Source organism: Oryctolagus cuniculus, chromosome 9 (genome assembly GCF_964237555.1).
Source record: "Oryctolagus cuniculus chromosome 9, mOryCun1.1, whole genome shotgun sequence".
Taxonomy (NCBI): Eukaryota; Metazoa; Chordata; class Mammalia; order Lagomorpha; family Leporidae; genus Oryctolagus; species Oryctolagus cuniculus.
In genome coordinates this window covers 131,326,787-131,344,251 of record NC_091440.1, presented here as the reverse complement: position 1 = coordinate 131,344,251, position 17,465 = coordinate 131,326,787, and the positions used below count along the sequence as shown (strand labels likewise).

The 17,465-nt window shown below is 49.2% G+C and overlaps 1 protein-coding gene across 4 annotated transcripts in view; it reads left to right on the top strand.

Moving 5' to 3' along the window:
• SLC2A13 (solute carrier family 2 member 13) overlaps nt 1–17,465 on the top strand; it is a 342,499-nt gene that overhangs the window by 291,539 nt on the left and 33,495 nt on the right. For 3 of the 4 annotated variants that reach the window (XM_070049659.1, XM_051850398.2, XM_051850399.2), the window contains one exon: nt 4,277–4,402. In XM_070049659.1, the coding sequence (XP_069905760.1) occupies nt 4,277–4,402 (126 nt within the window). Of the gene's footprint in view, nt 1–4,276; nt 4,403–6,636; nt 7,227–17,465 lie in introns of those variants that run through there. The other variant, XM_051850400.2, reaches the window with a different exon arrangement.

Below are 17,465 nucleotides of genomic sequence, written 5' to 3'. Positions count from 1 at the left end.
CTGTGTCCCTGAGGATGGCCGTGCAGAAGTGCAGTTGATGGATGGATGGGGATGACCCAGTGATAAATGAGGAGAACTCTGCCTGTCCCGCTGTAGGGCAGGACCCCCTGGGAGGAGGGTCACAGCACCTGCATTCCAGGGAGGCAGCTCCCAGGTGAGTCATAGCGCCTGCTTCCTAGGGAGGCAGCTCCCAGGAGTTCTCGTGACCACGCGTCAGAGCAGAAAGGCACCGGAATGTTCTGAACTCCAGCCAAGGAGAGGTTGTCTCCTAGGAGACTGGGACAGAATAAGGACTGGGATTTGAAGCAACTTGTGGGTGTTTGGGATATCGGGCATGGGAGTAGGGCAGGTTACCGTTAGGTGCAGGTGAGACTTGCGCAGCCTCCGGATCCAGCTACAGCTGAGTGCTGTGAGTGTTCCCCGGCTTTGTTGCCTGTGTGTGTTACTGCTCTGTCAGTGTGGAGTAGCCTAGAGGAGGTAACTAGAAGAGCCAACGGGACGCCTTGCAGGGTGGCTGATCGAGAAGGGCCCGTGGGGAAGCATTGAGCGACATCCCAGGGGTTTATCAGGAAGCTGTCCGTGGGCTGGAAGTGCAGCCAGAGGGCAGGGGGCCTGCGTGGAAGAGCTGCTGCTCTCAGAGGAAGGCAGCGTGGGAGCTCACAGGAGAGGAGTGGGAAGTGTGCCTGTGGGGTCTGTGGGTGCACGCTAGGTCAGGCATCAGCAAACTTCTGCAAAGGGGCAGAGAGGAGCTGGTGCAGCTTAGTAGGCCGCGTACTTTGTGCTCACTCCGGCGGCGAGAAGACAGAGAGTAAGTCGACAAGTGGGCCTGTACAACTTGAGTGACAGCAACCAGCAGGGGGCTGAACTGCTGGCCTGTGCCACACGTGCAGGCGACAGCCGTCTCCGGGAGGCGGGTGAAGCGAGGCCAGGGGAGAACTGTCCCAGACCAGGAGTAGATTGTGTGTCGACTAGAACCGTGGATCTGAGCAGCATCTGTAGAGCATCCCACCCAGCGACTGGAGGGCGCACACACCCTTCTGAACCAGTGAGGGGCCCGCCCCAGGCTAGGCCACATAGAAAACCATTGTCGACTTAAAGGACTGAAGTCATCGGAGTCTGTGCTTCAGTGACGGTCAAAGAAAATCAGAAACAATTAACAAATTCAGAGAAGATGCAAGTAACTGAAAATTAACACTCATGAATAACCAGCAAGTCAGCGAAGAAACAGGAGAGCTTAGAGGTCTGAGATGACTACAAAGGAAGATACAACATACCAGATACAGGGCGCAGCTAACTCAGTGCTTGCGGGGAAATGTGCAGCCATAAGTGCCTGGGTTAGACAAGCAGGATGGTCTGAAATCAGCAGCTTAAACGTCCACTTGCAGATGCTAAGCACTTAAGCAGAGCAAGGAACAGAAACCAAAAGGCTCTGAGACGGGTGGGGAACACAGCCGCGGTCCGGAAGCTGGCCTTAGGCGGAACCACCTTGGCTGTGTAACCCGCTTGTGGGAAAGCACCGACAACCGTGTTTGCTCTTGGGAGACGCAGTGCCTCTCTGCTGCCTTCTCCCTCTAAAGCCAGAGGCCAAGTCACTTGCAGAAAGGACAGGAAAATGCAGAGCTGGATGTTGGAAGAACGTGAAGATCTGAGGTGGTTTGCATGTGGGGTCACTGCATACACGGTCCTGGTGTGCAGTGGACTGGAGGACAGGATGCAAAGTGTCTGACTCGCTGAAGGTCTGTTTGAGGCTGGCTGTCATGAATTCCTAAGTAGCCGTTGATCTGCCTGTACTGTGATTGCTGGAACCACATTTGGCCATGTGAGTGAGGGCATGTAAAAGGCAACGTTTGTACCCACGTTGCTCTAGGGGTCTTGCTGGAGGAGTGGGATGCAAAGCAGGGACTTTGAGGACATTGCAGTGATAGGCCGTGGCCAAGAAACTGGATAAGGAGAAAGCTGATCTACTTAGAGGCAGGTGGAGGGGTCAGTTAACCTGTGGGCATAGCTGGTCAGATATGCAAAGCAGCTCCAGGAAGTCCGAGAGTTTTGGTTTTGTTTATTCCCAAACCTTTGTTTCCTCCGGCACCTGGATGAGTAGCTTATGGGGTGATCATTTCAGAAGCGAGTTGGCTTAGTGGGGCATTGGGGTCAGACTTGGTTGCTTGGTTGTGTGAGGAAGCCCATGGTGAGTAACAGTTCGCATGTTGGGCAGTGCACACACAGAAGTTCTCAGTAACTATTACCCTGTGTCATTATGCTTCTGAACTTCTATAGGAACTGCTTGTTTTCAGAGAAGTTAAGTGTAGAGTCCTGTCTGTGGAGGTGGACCAGTTGCCCATCCCCAAATGACTGTCACTGAAGGCCTGTGGAAGGATTAGGAGTCAGACCTCAGAGGGGAAAAATGCAGACAAAATGCTAATAGAAACTCCTGCCCTCCTCTTCACGTTAGCCTGGTGGCATTCCCAACACCAGCAGCTCCTGGTGCTCACTGCTAGAGCCTTCAATGTTGGGTTTAGTGTGCTTATCACTGGTGTGGACGCTTTGCCGTCTGCTTTGCCGAATCACCGTTCTGAAGGTTAGTGACCTCCCAGGAGGGTTTGCAGGGTCTCCCCTCTGCTGTTTGTCTAGTGCTGGCGTCTCCTTCAAAAATAGGGGTGACTGATGGCAGGAAGTTAATGAGGGGAGATTAAAATGGTCAAACACCGAATGTTTTTAACAAGCCCAGTGTTTCCATGTTGGATCTTGGGGTGTCGTAAGCGTTGTCCTTCCTGTCTTTGTTGGCCTCCTGGCCTGTGTCAGCTGCCTTTTTGGAATGACCTGTTTCTCCTCTCATGCTCTATGCTGTAATGACTTGCACATAGTAGATATTTAATAAGTCTGTGCTGACTGATCTTTAGTAATAAAGTGAGCAGTTCTCTGAAATGTGCTTCCCGCCTCCTCTCTGCCTGGAGAATTTCTTTTATAATTTAGTGCCAATACCACCTCTGAAATTAACCCCAGCTCCTGCAGGCAAAAAGAATCGGTCTGCATCCATCAGGGAGGTCACGCCTGCCTCCCATCAAGCAGGTGTTGCTGTTACTTGCTTGTGCACCTCTTTCTCAGCCTTGCCTAGCATCTTCTATGGGTTAGGGACCTGGGCTTGTTCGTCCTTATTGTCTCCGGTGCTTTGTCCTTGCCTGCTGCATATGGGGTGCTCCAGAACTGTGTAGTCACAGGTGTGACTGTGTAAACAGGCTGCAGGCTTAGGTTGGCCAGCCACGCCTTCTAAAGATTCGTGCCTCCGAAAAATTTTCTTGGGGTTGGTTGATTGCTCTGTGATCCAACCAGGGTATGAGGTTAACATGGAGGAAGGTTAGCATTTTTTTCTATGTCTGCTTCTTTTAAATTAAGAATAGCAACACAGTTAATACTTGGTGTGTATTTGCTAAAAGTATAGATGTCCACCAAGGTATTAAGGTGAGTATATTTGGATGGTGGCATTTTTGGTTTAACTTTGTGCTTTAGGTATAATTTTATTTGCTTGTTTTGAATTTTCTATTTCAGGATAGAGGAGAAACTGTTTCCACAATTTGATTGATTGATTGATTATTTGAGAAGTAGAGAGACAGAATGAGCTCCCATCCACAGGTTCATTCCCCAACTGCCTGTAATAACCAAGGCTGGGCCAAGCCAGAGCTGGAAGCTGGGAGCCCCATTAAGTTTCCCATGTGGGGGCAGGGACTCAACCACTTGAGCCATCACCTGCTGCCTCCCAGAGTCTGAATTAGCAGGAAGCTGGAGTCAGGAGCCAGGGTCCATGAGTTGAATCCAAGCGCTCAGCTCTGGGACATTGAGTATCCTAACTAGTGTCTTAACTGCAAGATCACACACCCAGCAACACAGTTTTTTAAAACAGAGGAGACAATTAAGAACACTTAATTTTTTTTGATACATTTTTGCAGTCAGGTTAGGAGGCACCAGTCTGTAAATTGAAAATAAATCACAGTGTTTTGGGAAAGCAAAGGTTACTTCGCTCCACAGCAGCTGAATTCGGCCACCCCAAAGCCCTCAGGTCGCAGCCTGCACTGTGTCCGGTGCTTCCAGGCTTGACGTAGGAGGACGGGGGCGTGGAGGAGACAGGTTGGCCAGCACTGGCCCAGCTCAGCACGAGCCACTTGCCTTGGTTAAAGGCACTTGTCCCAGGGCCCAAAATAAAGTGGGAGACGCAGGGCCGCACACAGCATGCATGGGCGCCTGCTGTGCCGCACACGTGACCATGACTCTGTTTCTTTCCCAGTTACTGCGATGAGTGCATGCTGGACCCAGACTGCGGCTTCTGCTACAAGATGAATAGATCCACTGTCGTCGACTCCTCCTGCCTTCCTGTCAATAAGGCGTCCACCAGTGAGGCAGCCTGGGGCAGGTTAGTCCCTCCCCACGTGGGGCAGGAGCACGCGGCCGGCGGGTTGTTCAGGTCTGCGCTCACCCAGGCCTCCTAAGCAGTCTTCATGGGTGAAGACCTGCTGGGGGTGGGTGCAGAGCACTGCGGTGCGTGCTTCCTGCACTGGGAGGGCGCAGACTCGGGCCTCGCTGGCAGAGACCCCTGTCGCAGACCTGACACGGCCCCGGGAGCTGCCGGGGTATGCATCCTGCATTGTAGGCCGATGTCTCCCCAGCCTGCCCGGCAGCCTCCCCCGCTGCACACTGGCTACTTTGCCACACTGTCAGCTGCGAACTCCCAAAGCGGAGGGGACAGCAGAAAACCATGAAGTCGCGGTGAGCAGATACCACTGTAGATGGTGTGTTACCTACAGAGCTTTCCCAGGGATCCGTGAAATTCAGCAAACTAAGGAGAGAGGTTGCTGACCCTTGGTGTGTAGGCCGTCCCTGAGCGCGCTGGGTGTGCGAATAGGCACAGATGGAATGTGTGTGTAGACTCAGTACCGTCACTGTCACAAACGTGAGGGACATGGCTTTAACCTCTTTTATTTCACATTTGCATTAAAAAGAACAGTATCCTCTCATCCCGCCTACCTCATAGTACTTCTCTAAAGGCAGTAGGATCTGTGATAAAGTCCTTGTTTTGTAGAAGCTTCATTTGTTTATTTATCTATTTGAAAGGAAGAGCAAGAGACAAAGAGAGATCTTCCACCCACTGGTTCTCTCCCCATATGGCCAGGTCTGGGCCATGCAGAGCCAGGAGCCAGGAACTCCATCCTGGTTTCCCACGTGGGTGGCAGGGGCCCAGGCATTTGGGCCAGCAACGTCTGCCTTTCCAGGCGCATGAGCAGGAAGCTGAGTTGGAAGCAGAGCAGCCGGGACTTGAACAAGCAGTCTGTCCGGGTTGCCAGTGTCACAGGCAGTGGCTTATCGTACTGAACCACCGTGCCAGCCCCTCTAATAAAGTACTTCAACCTTCTAGGAGCTATAAAATATAATGTATTACCATCAGTCACTATGCTGGTGTCATTCATCATTTTACTAGGAAATTTCCCCAAAGTAGTAAAGTATATGGTAAATAACTAAAAATAATATAAACTAATTTTAAATGCACTCATTACAAAGGACTTTTTTAAATGGAGTTACTATTTCAGAAACTTAGAAGAGCTTCTATTAAAAGCACCTAGTGTATAATTTCATCAGCCAAGCTTCATTAGTGAGTGAACTGATTACATATTTCCGGATGTACTAGTTGACAGCTTCAGACCAGTAGGGTTGTGTTTTTTTTCCAGCAGGGCAAGAAAATAAAACTCTGGCAGTTACTAGCCCAGAATTATGACTGTTACGAAATTTGTTTAGCAGTAATAGACGTGTGCAGTTTCTTGTCTATTGCAACAAATCCTAAGTAAATCTAGTCGTCACCACGCAGAACCAGTGTAAGTAAAACTAGAAAACAATAACTTTGTATCACCCCTGTTATTTAGTAGTGAAAAGCCAGCTTCATATGAGCAGATTCATATTGGAAAGTAAGGTGTGAGGGTCCACAGCGCAACAGCCCCACAGGAAGTCAGGGAGTGGGGCCGCGGAGGCGGCCGGGGAGTGGGGCTGTGGAGGCGGCCGGGGAGTGGGGCCGTGGAGGCAGCCAGGGAGTGGGGCTGCGGAGGTGGCCTGCGGAGTCAGCAGAGGACACAGTGCAGAGAAGTGCTGCACACGTCCAGCTCCTAGTGCGGAGATCAGAGGAGAGCCCTGAGCAGGGCTCCCCAGTGCCTCTGGAAACACCATGGACACTTTCCTAGAGCAAACGTGAGAGCCTTGAGTTAGCTGCCGTCGGCCCCCTCTCAGGGGTGAAGCTGTGGAGTACTAGAAGGAGGCACGCTCACTTCCTGCACCGATAGCCGTGGGGCGGCCTGGCCTTTCTGAGCCCCGCTCCACACCTGCTAAATGGGCACATCTCATTGCCGTGTTGGAAAACACGGTTGCTGTGACGATGAAATCATAGCATACTCAGACAGTTATAAAGACATCCTGTCCTGTGCAAAAATGGCCTGCACTAACACCCTTTCTAGATTAAAGGCAGCACTCCCTAAGAGACAAATGCGTTAGAATCCTAATTCTTGGGGCCAGCGCTGTGGCGCAGCGGGTTAACGCTCTGGCCTGAAACACTGGCATCCCATCTGGGCGCCAGTTCTAGTCATGGCTGCTCCACTTCCAATCCAGCTCCCTGCTATGGCCTGGGAAAGCAGCAGAAGATGGCCCAAGTCCTTGGACCCCTGTACCCACGTGGGAGACCCAGAAGAAGCTCCTGGCTTTGGATCAGCACAGCTCCAACTATTGCAGCCAATTGGGGAGTGAACCATCAGATGGAAGACCTCTCTCTCTCTCTCTTTTTGCCTCTCCTCCTCTCTCTGTGTAACTCTGACTTTCAAATAAATAAGTAAATTAAAAAAAAAAAAAGAATCCTAATTCTTTGTGTCCTCTCATCTCCCCCATCCCTCCTGTCTCTCTGTAAAGATAGAACCATAAATACTCTCTTCCTGACTGTTGTGTAGTGTTTACCAATGGGGGATGCTTCGTTTCCTGTAAAGCAGCATTTTAGCTCCGTAATTAGAACGACTGAAATAGCCTGATAGGTTCCCTGTTCAGCAATGTGTTGTTCGCCGTATTCATTCAGCAGACACTTGGCGGCAGGCTGCAGTGAGACAGCCCCTGCCTCTTCCCCGCTGGGTCTGCGCTCCCCCTGCGGACGCAGTCAGCCTGCACCCCTTGCCGTAGCTGGAATAACCGTGAGGATTTCCTGCCTCCCTGCCTCCCCTCATGCCGTGCTTTCTGCCTGCAGTTGATGCCCCCTCTCCTGCTTCATCCCCGCCCGAGTTCTGTCCATCACTTTGTGCGGATCAGATGCTGCTTGTTCGTTATGGTCTCTGGTCAGCCCCCAGAAAGAAGCCTTCCCACGCCCTGGACTTCCAGCCCCTGCAGGAGCCTCGTGATGGCCCTGAGCGCGGCGACAGGCGTCAGGACCTCAGAAAGGTCCTGCAGCACCAGCACCACCTGCCGCTCAGCTGAGTGACGTGGGCTGGTCCTGGGTCCCAGGAGACAAGGCCACCTCTGCACACGGGCAGCTCCCAGGAACCTGAGGACGCCGCCCGCTCTTGTAGCCGGAGCTGCACCTCTCTGTGAAAGATGCCACCAAGTAACTGACCTGGACTGCAAGCAGGTCCTGGAGAGGGAAGAGTGGGCTCCACCGGCAGACTCCCGACAGGCACGCCTCTGATCCCAGGCTGTGTCTGGCCCCTGCCCCAGCCTTCTGTCTGCGGTCACTGCCGGGCGACTGCTTGGCATCTCATGGGTCTGAGAGTCATCTTTGATGGGCATCAGACCAAGGGGAAGGTGGTCAGTAGCCAGGGTCACCGACAGCCCCTGAGCACAGCACTTGTCCTGTGGATCTGGTGGCCGGCCCACCTCCTGTGACAGTGCCCTGTGTTTGGGTGTATCTCCTCTTCCGCAGTGTCCATTCCATTGTCTCTGTCCTGGTGTTTTGTACAACATCAGGTCTCCAGTCAATGATTGTTAATATGAGGGTATGCCAGAAAACTCATGGGAAATTGAATTAAAAGGTAAGTTTATTTTGGTGCAAAAAAAAAAAAAATGCATAGGTTTTTTTCATTGCACGGGCTGTCCGTGAGCTTTGCGAACTCCCTGTCTGCCGTGCCTCATACCCGTACGTTCGAAGTCAGCCCAGTTTCAGATGAGAGGATGTGCCACTCCGGTTGTTTTAGCGGCATCTTGCACATCCATACTCAGAAAAAGAACCCGTGAAATAAACAAAATGAGAGCCATGCGATTGTAATTAGCACAGTGGTTGCATGCTACTAATTTCAGCACTAAAGTGTTTTGAGGGTCCATCGGTGTGTTACTGCCTGTAGCCCTACTATGCGGAAATGCTGTTTAAAGTTATTCTAAGATGTGTTGAGCACTTTCCTCGGAGTATCCCCTTGGTGTGGCAGGGAGGCCACACATCTCTGGTGATGGTGTGAGAACGAGTGTGTTTCAAAACTTTGCCAGACAGCAAAACCAAAGGACTGTTTGCTTTGTAACTGCCTTTATTTCATTTTTAAGGAGATAGATCCATTTGGTGTTAGAAACATAAGCATGTATGTTGTCATTAACAAACTCCATCAGTTTCTTAAGGTCTCCGTGTTCAGGTTCCCTTTCGATCAGTCGTTCATATGAGGGGTAGGAAACCCTCTAGCCGTTTTCCTAAATCCCTGTCAGTGTAGGTCACAAGTAATTTTTGCCAGCACACGTTGATAGAGCAAGACGTGGAGTGGCCCCTGGAGAATATTTGAGTCCACCGTACTTTGTGAATTGTGTGCGATTCCCTGTGTCCCTGGAGGAGCAGAAGGCATTCCGCCGGGTTAGTCCCTCCGCGAGCAGCAGCTGCACATCGTGTGCCTGTCGGATTCCCTTCTCCATAAATAGCCGCAGATGCCACGTGCCTCTGGGTTATGATTTTTTCATGTCCAGAAGCTTGGATTTAGTGACTGTCTCTGTTGCAGGTTCTGATGTTACTTGGGCTGCAAAATGTACAAATCAGCAAACTGGAACATTTCTTCATAATTCGGCTCTCTCTCCCGTATTAAGTTGTCCAGTTTTGGCTTTTTTATCCTTTTTTATTAAAGAGAGTAGGTTCCATGCCTTCCATAGGTACAGTTCTAAGCAGACAGCCACGTGTGCCTCCCTCCGCACCCCCTCTCTTCCTTTAATCAGTTTTTGCAAAGGTGTGATTTGCGTCCCCCGTGTGGCCACAGGCTTGGTCCACCATGGATGCAGCTGGAAACTGTTCTGTCTGGTTTCTTGGATGATGTATCACTGATGGCAGAGATGTCGCAGCGTTTTTATCCAAGTAGTCGCTTTGCTACCTTTCATTTTTGGCTCAGATCTTAGATTTCTGGTCAACGTGTGTTCCCTTTTGCTTTTTATGTTTTGTTCATGCCTCTTTTGAAAAGGAGCCTGTGGATTCTCGCTGAGTAGGACTGAAGGAGGCAGTGGGGTCTTCACTACAGTGGATGGTGCAGTAAAGCGCCTGCAGGTGTCACACAGCAGAGGCGAAGTTGCCAGGTCGGGGCAGGGGGAGCCTGGGCGGAGGGTGGGGAGCGTGTGGCTGGAGCTGATTCTGCAAGTCTGACCTCGGGTCCTGTGGTCAGAGGCTTTGCTTGGGAATTTTTTGGTTTTTGTGCAGTTTTATATATATGCAAATTGTAGAAGCAATGGCGTGCGGAGAGCCCAGACCTGGAGATGACTGAGTCACACAGTGAGGTGGAGTTACCCTTTAAATATTCCCAGTATACGAAGCAGGGCATCATCTGGCACCAGCATAGTTCTAGCACTCGGGCAGGAAAGATGAGCCAACTAGAAACTGATAACACTGGTGTTTTCGGCCAGTTTGCATTACAATAGTCTTCTCAGCAAGCGTGGTTGGTTGCGTGTTGTTCAGAGCGTCTGCTGCCACTCAAGGGGCAAGGATTTCACTTCCCCGGCCCCTTCTGTGTTGTCCACGTGCCTTGCCTGGCCAGGGAAAGGAGAGTGGAACCAGCTTGCATCATTTGTACACACACCATTCGGGCGTGGAGAGACAAACAAGCATTTGCTGTGTTTCTCTTCCCTCTGCAGTAAAGGATCCCAAAACCATGGTGTTCTTAGCTTGGACCACAATGTGAAGCAGAACACTTAACTACCTGAGACAGACCCGCGGCATGTGCAAGGTCAGCTGGGCATTGCACGTCCCCCTGGGTCCTGTGCTCTGTGGTTACTTCAGCATCGTCTGTCTGGATTCTTCTGTGTCTTGTGAGTTATAGGACAAAGCTCATTGTTTAAAAAAATGATGAAATAGTAGTACAGGGCAGTGGACAGTTGTGAAAGGGGACGGCCAGGTGTCCTGTGTGTGGGGACACTGCTGTGGGTGGTGGAGAGCTGTTAACGTGAAGTAGCACCTAACGGGAATAGCCGAGGTTTTAGAAGAGAAAATTCTGATGAGAAAAGGGAGAGGGAATTATGAAGAGTGAAGAACAGGGAGCGAGCACGGCACAGCATTTGGGGATGTATTAATATAAGGGATGTGGAAGGCTGGGTGGCACCAGCATTTTTTTTTATTTTTTATTTATTTATTTTTTTGACAGGCAGAGTGGACAGTGAGAGAGAGAGACAGAGAGAAAGGTCTTCCTTTGCCGTTGGTTCACCCTCCAATGGCCGCCGCTCTGCGGCTGGCGCACCACGCTGATCCGAAGGCAGGAGCCAGGTACTTCTCCTGGTCTCCCATGGGGTGCAGTCCCATGGGGTGCAGGGCCCAAGCACTTGGGCCATCCTCCACTGCACTCCCGGGCCACAGCAGAGAGCTGGCCTGGAAGAGGGGCAACCGGGACAGAATCCGGCACCCCGACTGGGACTAGAACCCGGTGTGCCGGCGCTGCCAGGCGGAGGATTAGCCTAGTGAGCCGCGGTGCCGGCCAGCACCAGCATTTTTAAATGTTACCTGTTTTTAAAACAGCATTAAATATATACTTGGTATGGTTCCTTAGGCATTCACATACCCGGGAAAGGTTTTTGCTGGACGGCTTGTGCGAGCCAGAATATGGTTACTCGGATGCAAGGGCACCCTGCGTGTCATCGCTGTCCCGGTGCTTCCTGCCCACTGGGTTTCAGAACTCCTTTAATAACAACAACAACAACAAAGCACTCATTTCTCAGGTGTTACCTGGATTCACCGTTTCACAGGTGTCGTAGGATGTGCAAACTGGGAGTGAGTTTTCGAGATGCACCCCGGCTTTTCGAGACCTGAAATCGGGGAGCGTCTGAGGAGCAAAGGTTGCGGGTGAGCTCTGGGGCGGGGTGTCTCAGACACGGGGTGTGGCCCCCCGAAAAGGTCTCTTGCACCTTCATTCCACAGTCTGTTGTATCTTTCTGTGTTAAAGAACTGGATGAACTAACCAGAATTACCTGTCTCATGGGCAGATGGGTTCGCTTTTTCCTACGAGAGCATTTTTTAGTTTGTAAGAAGTTTCATCTGCTCCTTTTGTCTTGTCTTAGAATATTATGATAGTGCTTGAAAATTATCAGAATCTTCATGAAATTCTTTAGTGGTCATTTAAGGCCTTCGCGCGATTTTCTTAAAGGAATGGATGTTTTCACTTTAGCCTCTATTTTCAAAAAAGTTTAGGCTATTTTTCAAGTACAATGAATACGTTATAAATAATTCATTAAATATCTTTGAAGAGCTTATGTCTCCTAAGTTGTTAGGCTTCCCGTCTACATCCGTAAGTCATTTCCTCGGGAGGTATAGCAGTGACATTAAAACACCAGCGGTGCAGTCTCCATCAGAACGGAGGATTCGGGTTTGAAGTCTTATCCCCGGACTTCATGTTTTATGTTCATCTCACTCTTAATTGTCACAAAGAAATCACGGAGTGCAGGCAAACGTTAAGAGAACATTCATGAGTGCTTTGCCTCCTCTTGGAATGTGATTATGGCTTGACAGAATTTGGGAATATAACCGAGATGAAAGAACAAGCAATCAGTTGTACTGGAAGTCACCCCTAGTTTAAACTTACAAAACACGGAGTGATCCAAGATTCACTGGGCAAGTTGCAGACGATTTCCAAGAATGACATTCTTTAAAGAAAAAAAAAAAAGGGAACTCCGATGTAAAAATAGTTGTAGCTTAGGAGTTCTGTGTCGTTAACATTCCAAAGAACATGTGCTGAGTCATGGTTTTAGATTTTAAATCTAAGGGAAGTTGCGCTGTGATGTGGCGATGGTGTTGACAGGAGCAGTGCTTCCGAATCTCTCCGAAGTTCCTTCATCCTCTAGTCCTTCAATAAAAACTGACCGCCGCCCAGTGGGCCTCACTGGAATCCTGAGTCAGACAAATGGAGCAAACCTCTTAAAAAGACAGCCGGTGATATCTGCACGGGGAGTGGCTGACTGGTGCTGAGGGAGGCCTAATTGGAGTCCCTGCAGAGACACAAACCAAAGTCCTGGAAGGGAAGTTAACAGGACCTGTGGGATTTGTCTGGGAACAGAGCAGGAGCGAGGGGAGAGAAGGGATTTCAATGACGCGAGATTGGCTGTGTGTGTAGTTGCTGAGGTTGATTGTGGGGACAGCGCGTTAATCACACTCTCCTCTCTGCTTTGGAAGATATGCATAATAAACAAAAACGGGAGCCTGACACTGTGGCATTGTGGATAAAGCCACCGCCTGCAATGCCAGCATCCCCTAGAGGTGCCTGTTCAAGTCTCAGGTTCTCCAATTCCGATCCAGCCCCCTGCTAATGTGTCTGGGAAATCAGCCCAGGATGGCCCAAGTGCTTGGACCTCTGTACCTACATTGGAGGTGCAGATGCAGCTCCTGGCTTCACCTGGCCCAGCCCTGGCCATTGCAGTCATCTGGGGAATGAACCACCAGATGACGATCTCTCTCTGTCCCTCTCTCTCTCTATGTAACGCTGGCTTTCAGGCAAGTAAAGAAACCTTTTAAAGGTTTCTTTTGTTATAACAAAATGAATGCTGAACTAGATAAATGACTAAACCATTTTAAAAGATAGCTTAGAAGCATATATTAGAGACAAACCAGAATGCAGATGTTTTTGTGTGTGCTTGTGTGTCTGTGCTCACATGACTCAGTCACACAATAATCTTCAGAGTGAGTGTTCTCTCCTTTCCTACCCCAGTTCATGTTGACAGCGAGCCCCACAGTAGGGGATCTGGGGAAGAGGAGGTACGAGAGCTTCCGCGTGAGTGGAGCAGGTGTCCCCGTAAAACAGCCTGTGGAGAGCCTTCACGTCTTCTGCATCCTAGGGGCACAGGGAAAAGAGCTGGGCACGCACCCGATGGAAGAGCACAGCGTGCCTGATCTCAGCCTTGACAACGTCCAGGACCCTGAGAAATGAGCGTCTGTTGTTTATAAACCATTGAGGGGGCTGTGCTGGGGCACAGCAGTTAAGCCACTGCCTGTGACTCCAGCGTCCCGTGTGAGTCCCGTTCAAGTCCCAGCTGCTCTGTTTCCAGTCCAGCTCACTGCTAATGCACCTGGGAAAGCAGCAAATCACAGCCGAAATGCCTGGGCCCCTGCCATCCACATGGGAGACCCAGATGGAGTTTCAGACTTCTGACTTTGGCCTGACCCAGCCCTGACCACCAAGGCCATTTGTGGAGTGAATCAGTGGGTGGAATATACCTCTATCCTCAACCTCTGTGTGTGTGTGTGTGTGTGTGTGTGTCCTTCTTTCTGTGTAATTCTGCCTTTCAAATAAATAATTTTTTAAGATTTTTTATTTATCGAAAGGCAGAGCTACAGACAGTTGGAGACACAGAGGTCTTCTATCTGCTGGTTCGCTCCCCAGATGAACACAGCCACTGGAAGTGGGCTGATCTGAAGCCAGGATCCTGAAGCCTCTTCCAGGGTTCCCATGTGGGTGCAGGGGCCCAAGGACTTGGGCTGTCTTCCACTGATTTCCCAGGCCATTAACAGGGAGCTAGATCAGAAGAGGATCAGCCAGGACACGAACTGGCACCCATATGGAATGCTGGCACCACAGGAGGAGGCTTAGCCTCTGTGCCACAGCGCTGGCCCCATCAAATAAATAAACAATTTTTAAAGCAGTTATGGCAGCCCAAACAGACTAACGAAAATCAAATGAGATAAACATCAAAAAAGGATGGTTTATGTTAACCAGCTATCTTCAGAAGTTACATTAAATATAAATGGCCTATAATCTCCAAATAAAAGGCAGAGATTGTCCAAGGATATAAAAAATCAAAATGCAGCTACCTGCTGTCTAGAAAAAATATTTAAATACAAAGACACAAATTAGAAGTAAAGGAATGGAAACAAGTATGTTGTGAAAGTGCTAATCATGTGAGAGTTGGAGTAAATTTGTTAATATTAGCAAAGTCTATACAGTAAGGAGTGGTAATAAAGGTAAAGAGTGACCCTTTGTAATAGTAAAAGGTCACAGTGTAAACACATAAAATTCTTTGATATATGATATTCCTCTTGTAACTCCTTAGAGGTCTGGAAAAAAAAGTTTTCACAGTAATTCCCAGGTGTGTGTGTTAAACAGTATATCACTAAGTAACCCATGCTATAAAGAGGAAATCACAGGACACATTGGAAGATATTTGAAAGTCAGTGAAAATAAAATTAGAACTTGTGAAAAAAATGTTAGGGTGCACCCAAAGTGATGTGTAGGGACATATTTTTAATTTAAAATAATTATGTTAGAAATAAATAAGATCTAAAATCAGTGACCCAAGCTTCCTGTTTTGAAAGTAGGAAATGAACTACAAGGTCCGGGTACTGTGGCACAGTAGTTATGATGCCACTTGGTATGCCTGCTTCCCTTGTTGTAGATAATATATAAAAATGCAACCGTGTCCATAAATGAACCCATCCTTGTATGGCCGGTTGGTGTTTCACAAAGATGCCAAGGTAGTTAAGTGGGGAAAGGATGTACTTGTCAGGAAACGGTGATAACACCACCTGGGAATGATGTGGAGCCTCAGGGCTGGGAGGAGGGACCATATTCTTTATCTCACTTCCTAAACAACAACAATAAAGACTCAAATAGATCTTAGACCTAAATGTAAAAAACAAACATCTAAAAGGAAACATGGGAGAACATCTTCATGATTTCGTTATAGACAGTTTTTAAACAGGAAATGAAAATCACCAACAATAAAAAGAAATTTGGAGTCTTAAGTTCAGCAATATTGAGAATCTTCTACTCTTTGTAAGATACTCTGAAGAGAAGGGAGGTCCAAACCATGGACTACAACTACGTATTTGTAATATGTATACTTGACAAAGGACTTCATGATTAAATAAGTCTCTTTTTTTAAGATTTATTGACTTGAGAGGTAGAGTTACAGACAGAGAGAGGGAGGGACAGAAAGGTCTTCCATCTGCTGGTTCACTCCCCAAACGGCCACAGTGGCCGGAGCTGAGCCAATCTGAAGCCAGGAGCCAAGCACTTACTCCACGAATCTCAAGCAGGCACAGGAGCCCAAAGACTTGGGTCAGCTTCCACTGCTTTCCCACACTATTAGCATAGAGCTGAATTGGAAGAGGAGCAGTCAGGACAGAAACTGGCGCCCATATGGGATGTTGGCACCACAGGCAGAGGCTTAGCCCACTATGCCACAGTGCTGGCCCCGATTAAAGAATTCATGTAGCCGGTGCTGCGGCTCACTAGGCTAATCCTCCGCCTTGCGGCGCCAGCACACCGGGTTCTAGTCCCGGTCGGGGCGCCGGATTCTATCCTGGTTGCCCCTCTTCCAGGCCAGCTCTCTGCTGTGGCCAGGGAGTGCAGTGGAGGATGGCCCAAGTGCTTGGGCCCTGCACCCCATGGGAGACCAGGAGAAGCACCTGGCTCCTGCCATTGGATCAGCGCGGTGCGCCGGCCTCAGTGTGCCAGCCGCGGCGGCCATTGGAGGGTGAACCAACGGCAAAGGAAGACCTTTCTCTCTGTTTCTCTCTCACTGTCCACTCTGCCTGTCAAAAAAAAAAAAAAAAAAATTTTCATGTAATTTAATAATAGGTGAGGCAACTGCCCGCCCAATAACAAAAAAGACCAAAAATATTGAACAGGCACTTCCTAAAAAATAATGAAGAGATAGCAAGTAAGCATATAAAAAGGTGTTCAGCATCACTGGTCTTCAGAGAAATACAAATAAAAATCATGGTGGTCAGTTGGCCTGTGGAATAGAAGGTCGAGCCTCCTCTTGGAGTACCAGCCTCCCATATGGGTTTGACTCCTGGCTGCTCCACTTCCAATCCAGCTCACTGCTCATGGCCTGGGTAAGAAGCAGAAAATGACCCAGATGCTTGGGCCCCTGTACTCAAGTGGGAGACCCCGAAAAAGCTCCTGGCAAAGGCCTGGCCCAGTCTCGGCCATTGTAACCATTTGGGTAATGCAGCAGCCAATGGAAGATAGATAGAGCTGTCTCCTTCTCTCTCTCTGTATCTACCTTTCAAATGCGTAGATAAGTCTTTTTAAACCAATAGTAAGAAAAGTCGTGGTGATATGCTGCAGCGTGCCTGCTGAATGGCCCAAATGGAAAAGCCTGACCCTACTGAGTGTTGGTGGCCTCGCGGGGCACCATGCTTGTGGGATGCAAGTGGTACAAACACTTGGGAAGTCAGTTTGCAAGCCTCTTAAGGTCACTGTACATTTTCCATACAACCTAGTAATTCCACTCGTACGTACTTAGTGAAGTGAAGTAAAATGTGTACAACAAAGATCTGTACACTGTGGTCCCATAGCAGCATGATTTGTGGTCAGCAGAAGTGAAAACATCCCATGTGTTACTTCAGTAGGGGAATAAATGAACATATTTTGATACCTCTTGTAATTAAACTCCACCTTGCAATACACACAGTGAACTACTGGTATGTCCACTAATGTGGTGGGATTTCAGACACACTATATCGGGCAAATGAAGCCAACACAAAATACACATTCTCCATGAACTTCTTGAAGTCTTCACTGTCCAAGCCTAGGAGAGGACAGATCGTGTCATGTGCCCCACTCCCCAAACCAGACAGGCATCCTGAGGCCAGCATGTGAACCGAGAAGCTCCATCTAAGACTGAAAGAGTTTATTTGGGGAATTTAAATAGGGGACTCCTGCAGGCCTGGGTGGCAGGTGGGCTGCACATAGACCTGGGAAGACTTACTCTGCACGGGGTGGGTGGAATGGGCAGAAATGAAAGGTTCATTCCTGTACCAAGCAGGCTGGCCCCTGTTGTGCCATGCCCTCACTGTGCCTTGGGCTGTCCACCTTATCCGAAGGGGTCGGGACTTTATGGCTGGCAGGAGGGCTGTGTCCTTCTGAGAGTGCAGGGAGGATGTGACTCCACATGGCATTGCCGTGTGTTGCTGTCACACATCTCTTGTTTGTTTTCATGGTGTCATTTAAGCATTTGGGGGAATTCTCAAATACAGAAACATGGTAACTTGTTGTGTGCTATCAAAAGCATCCTAAGATCTTTTC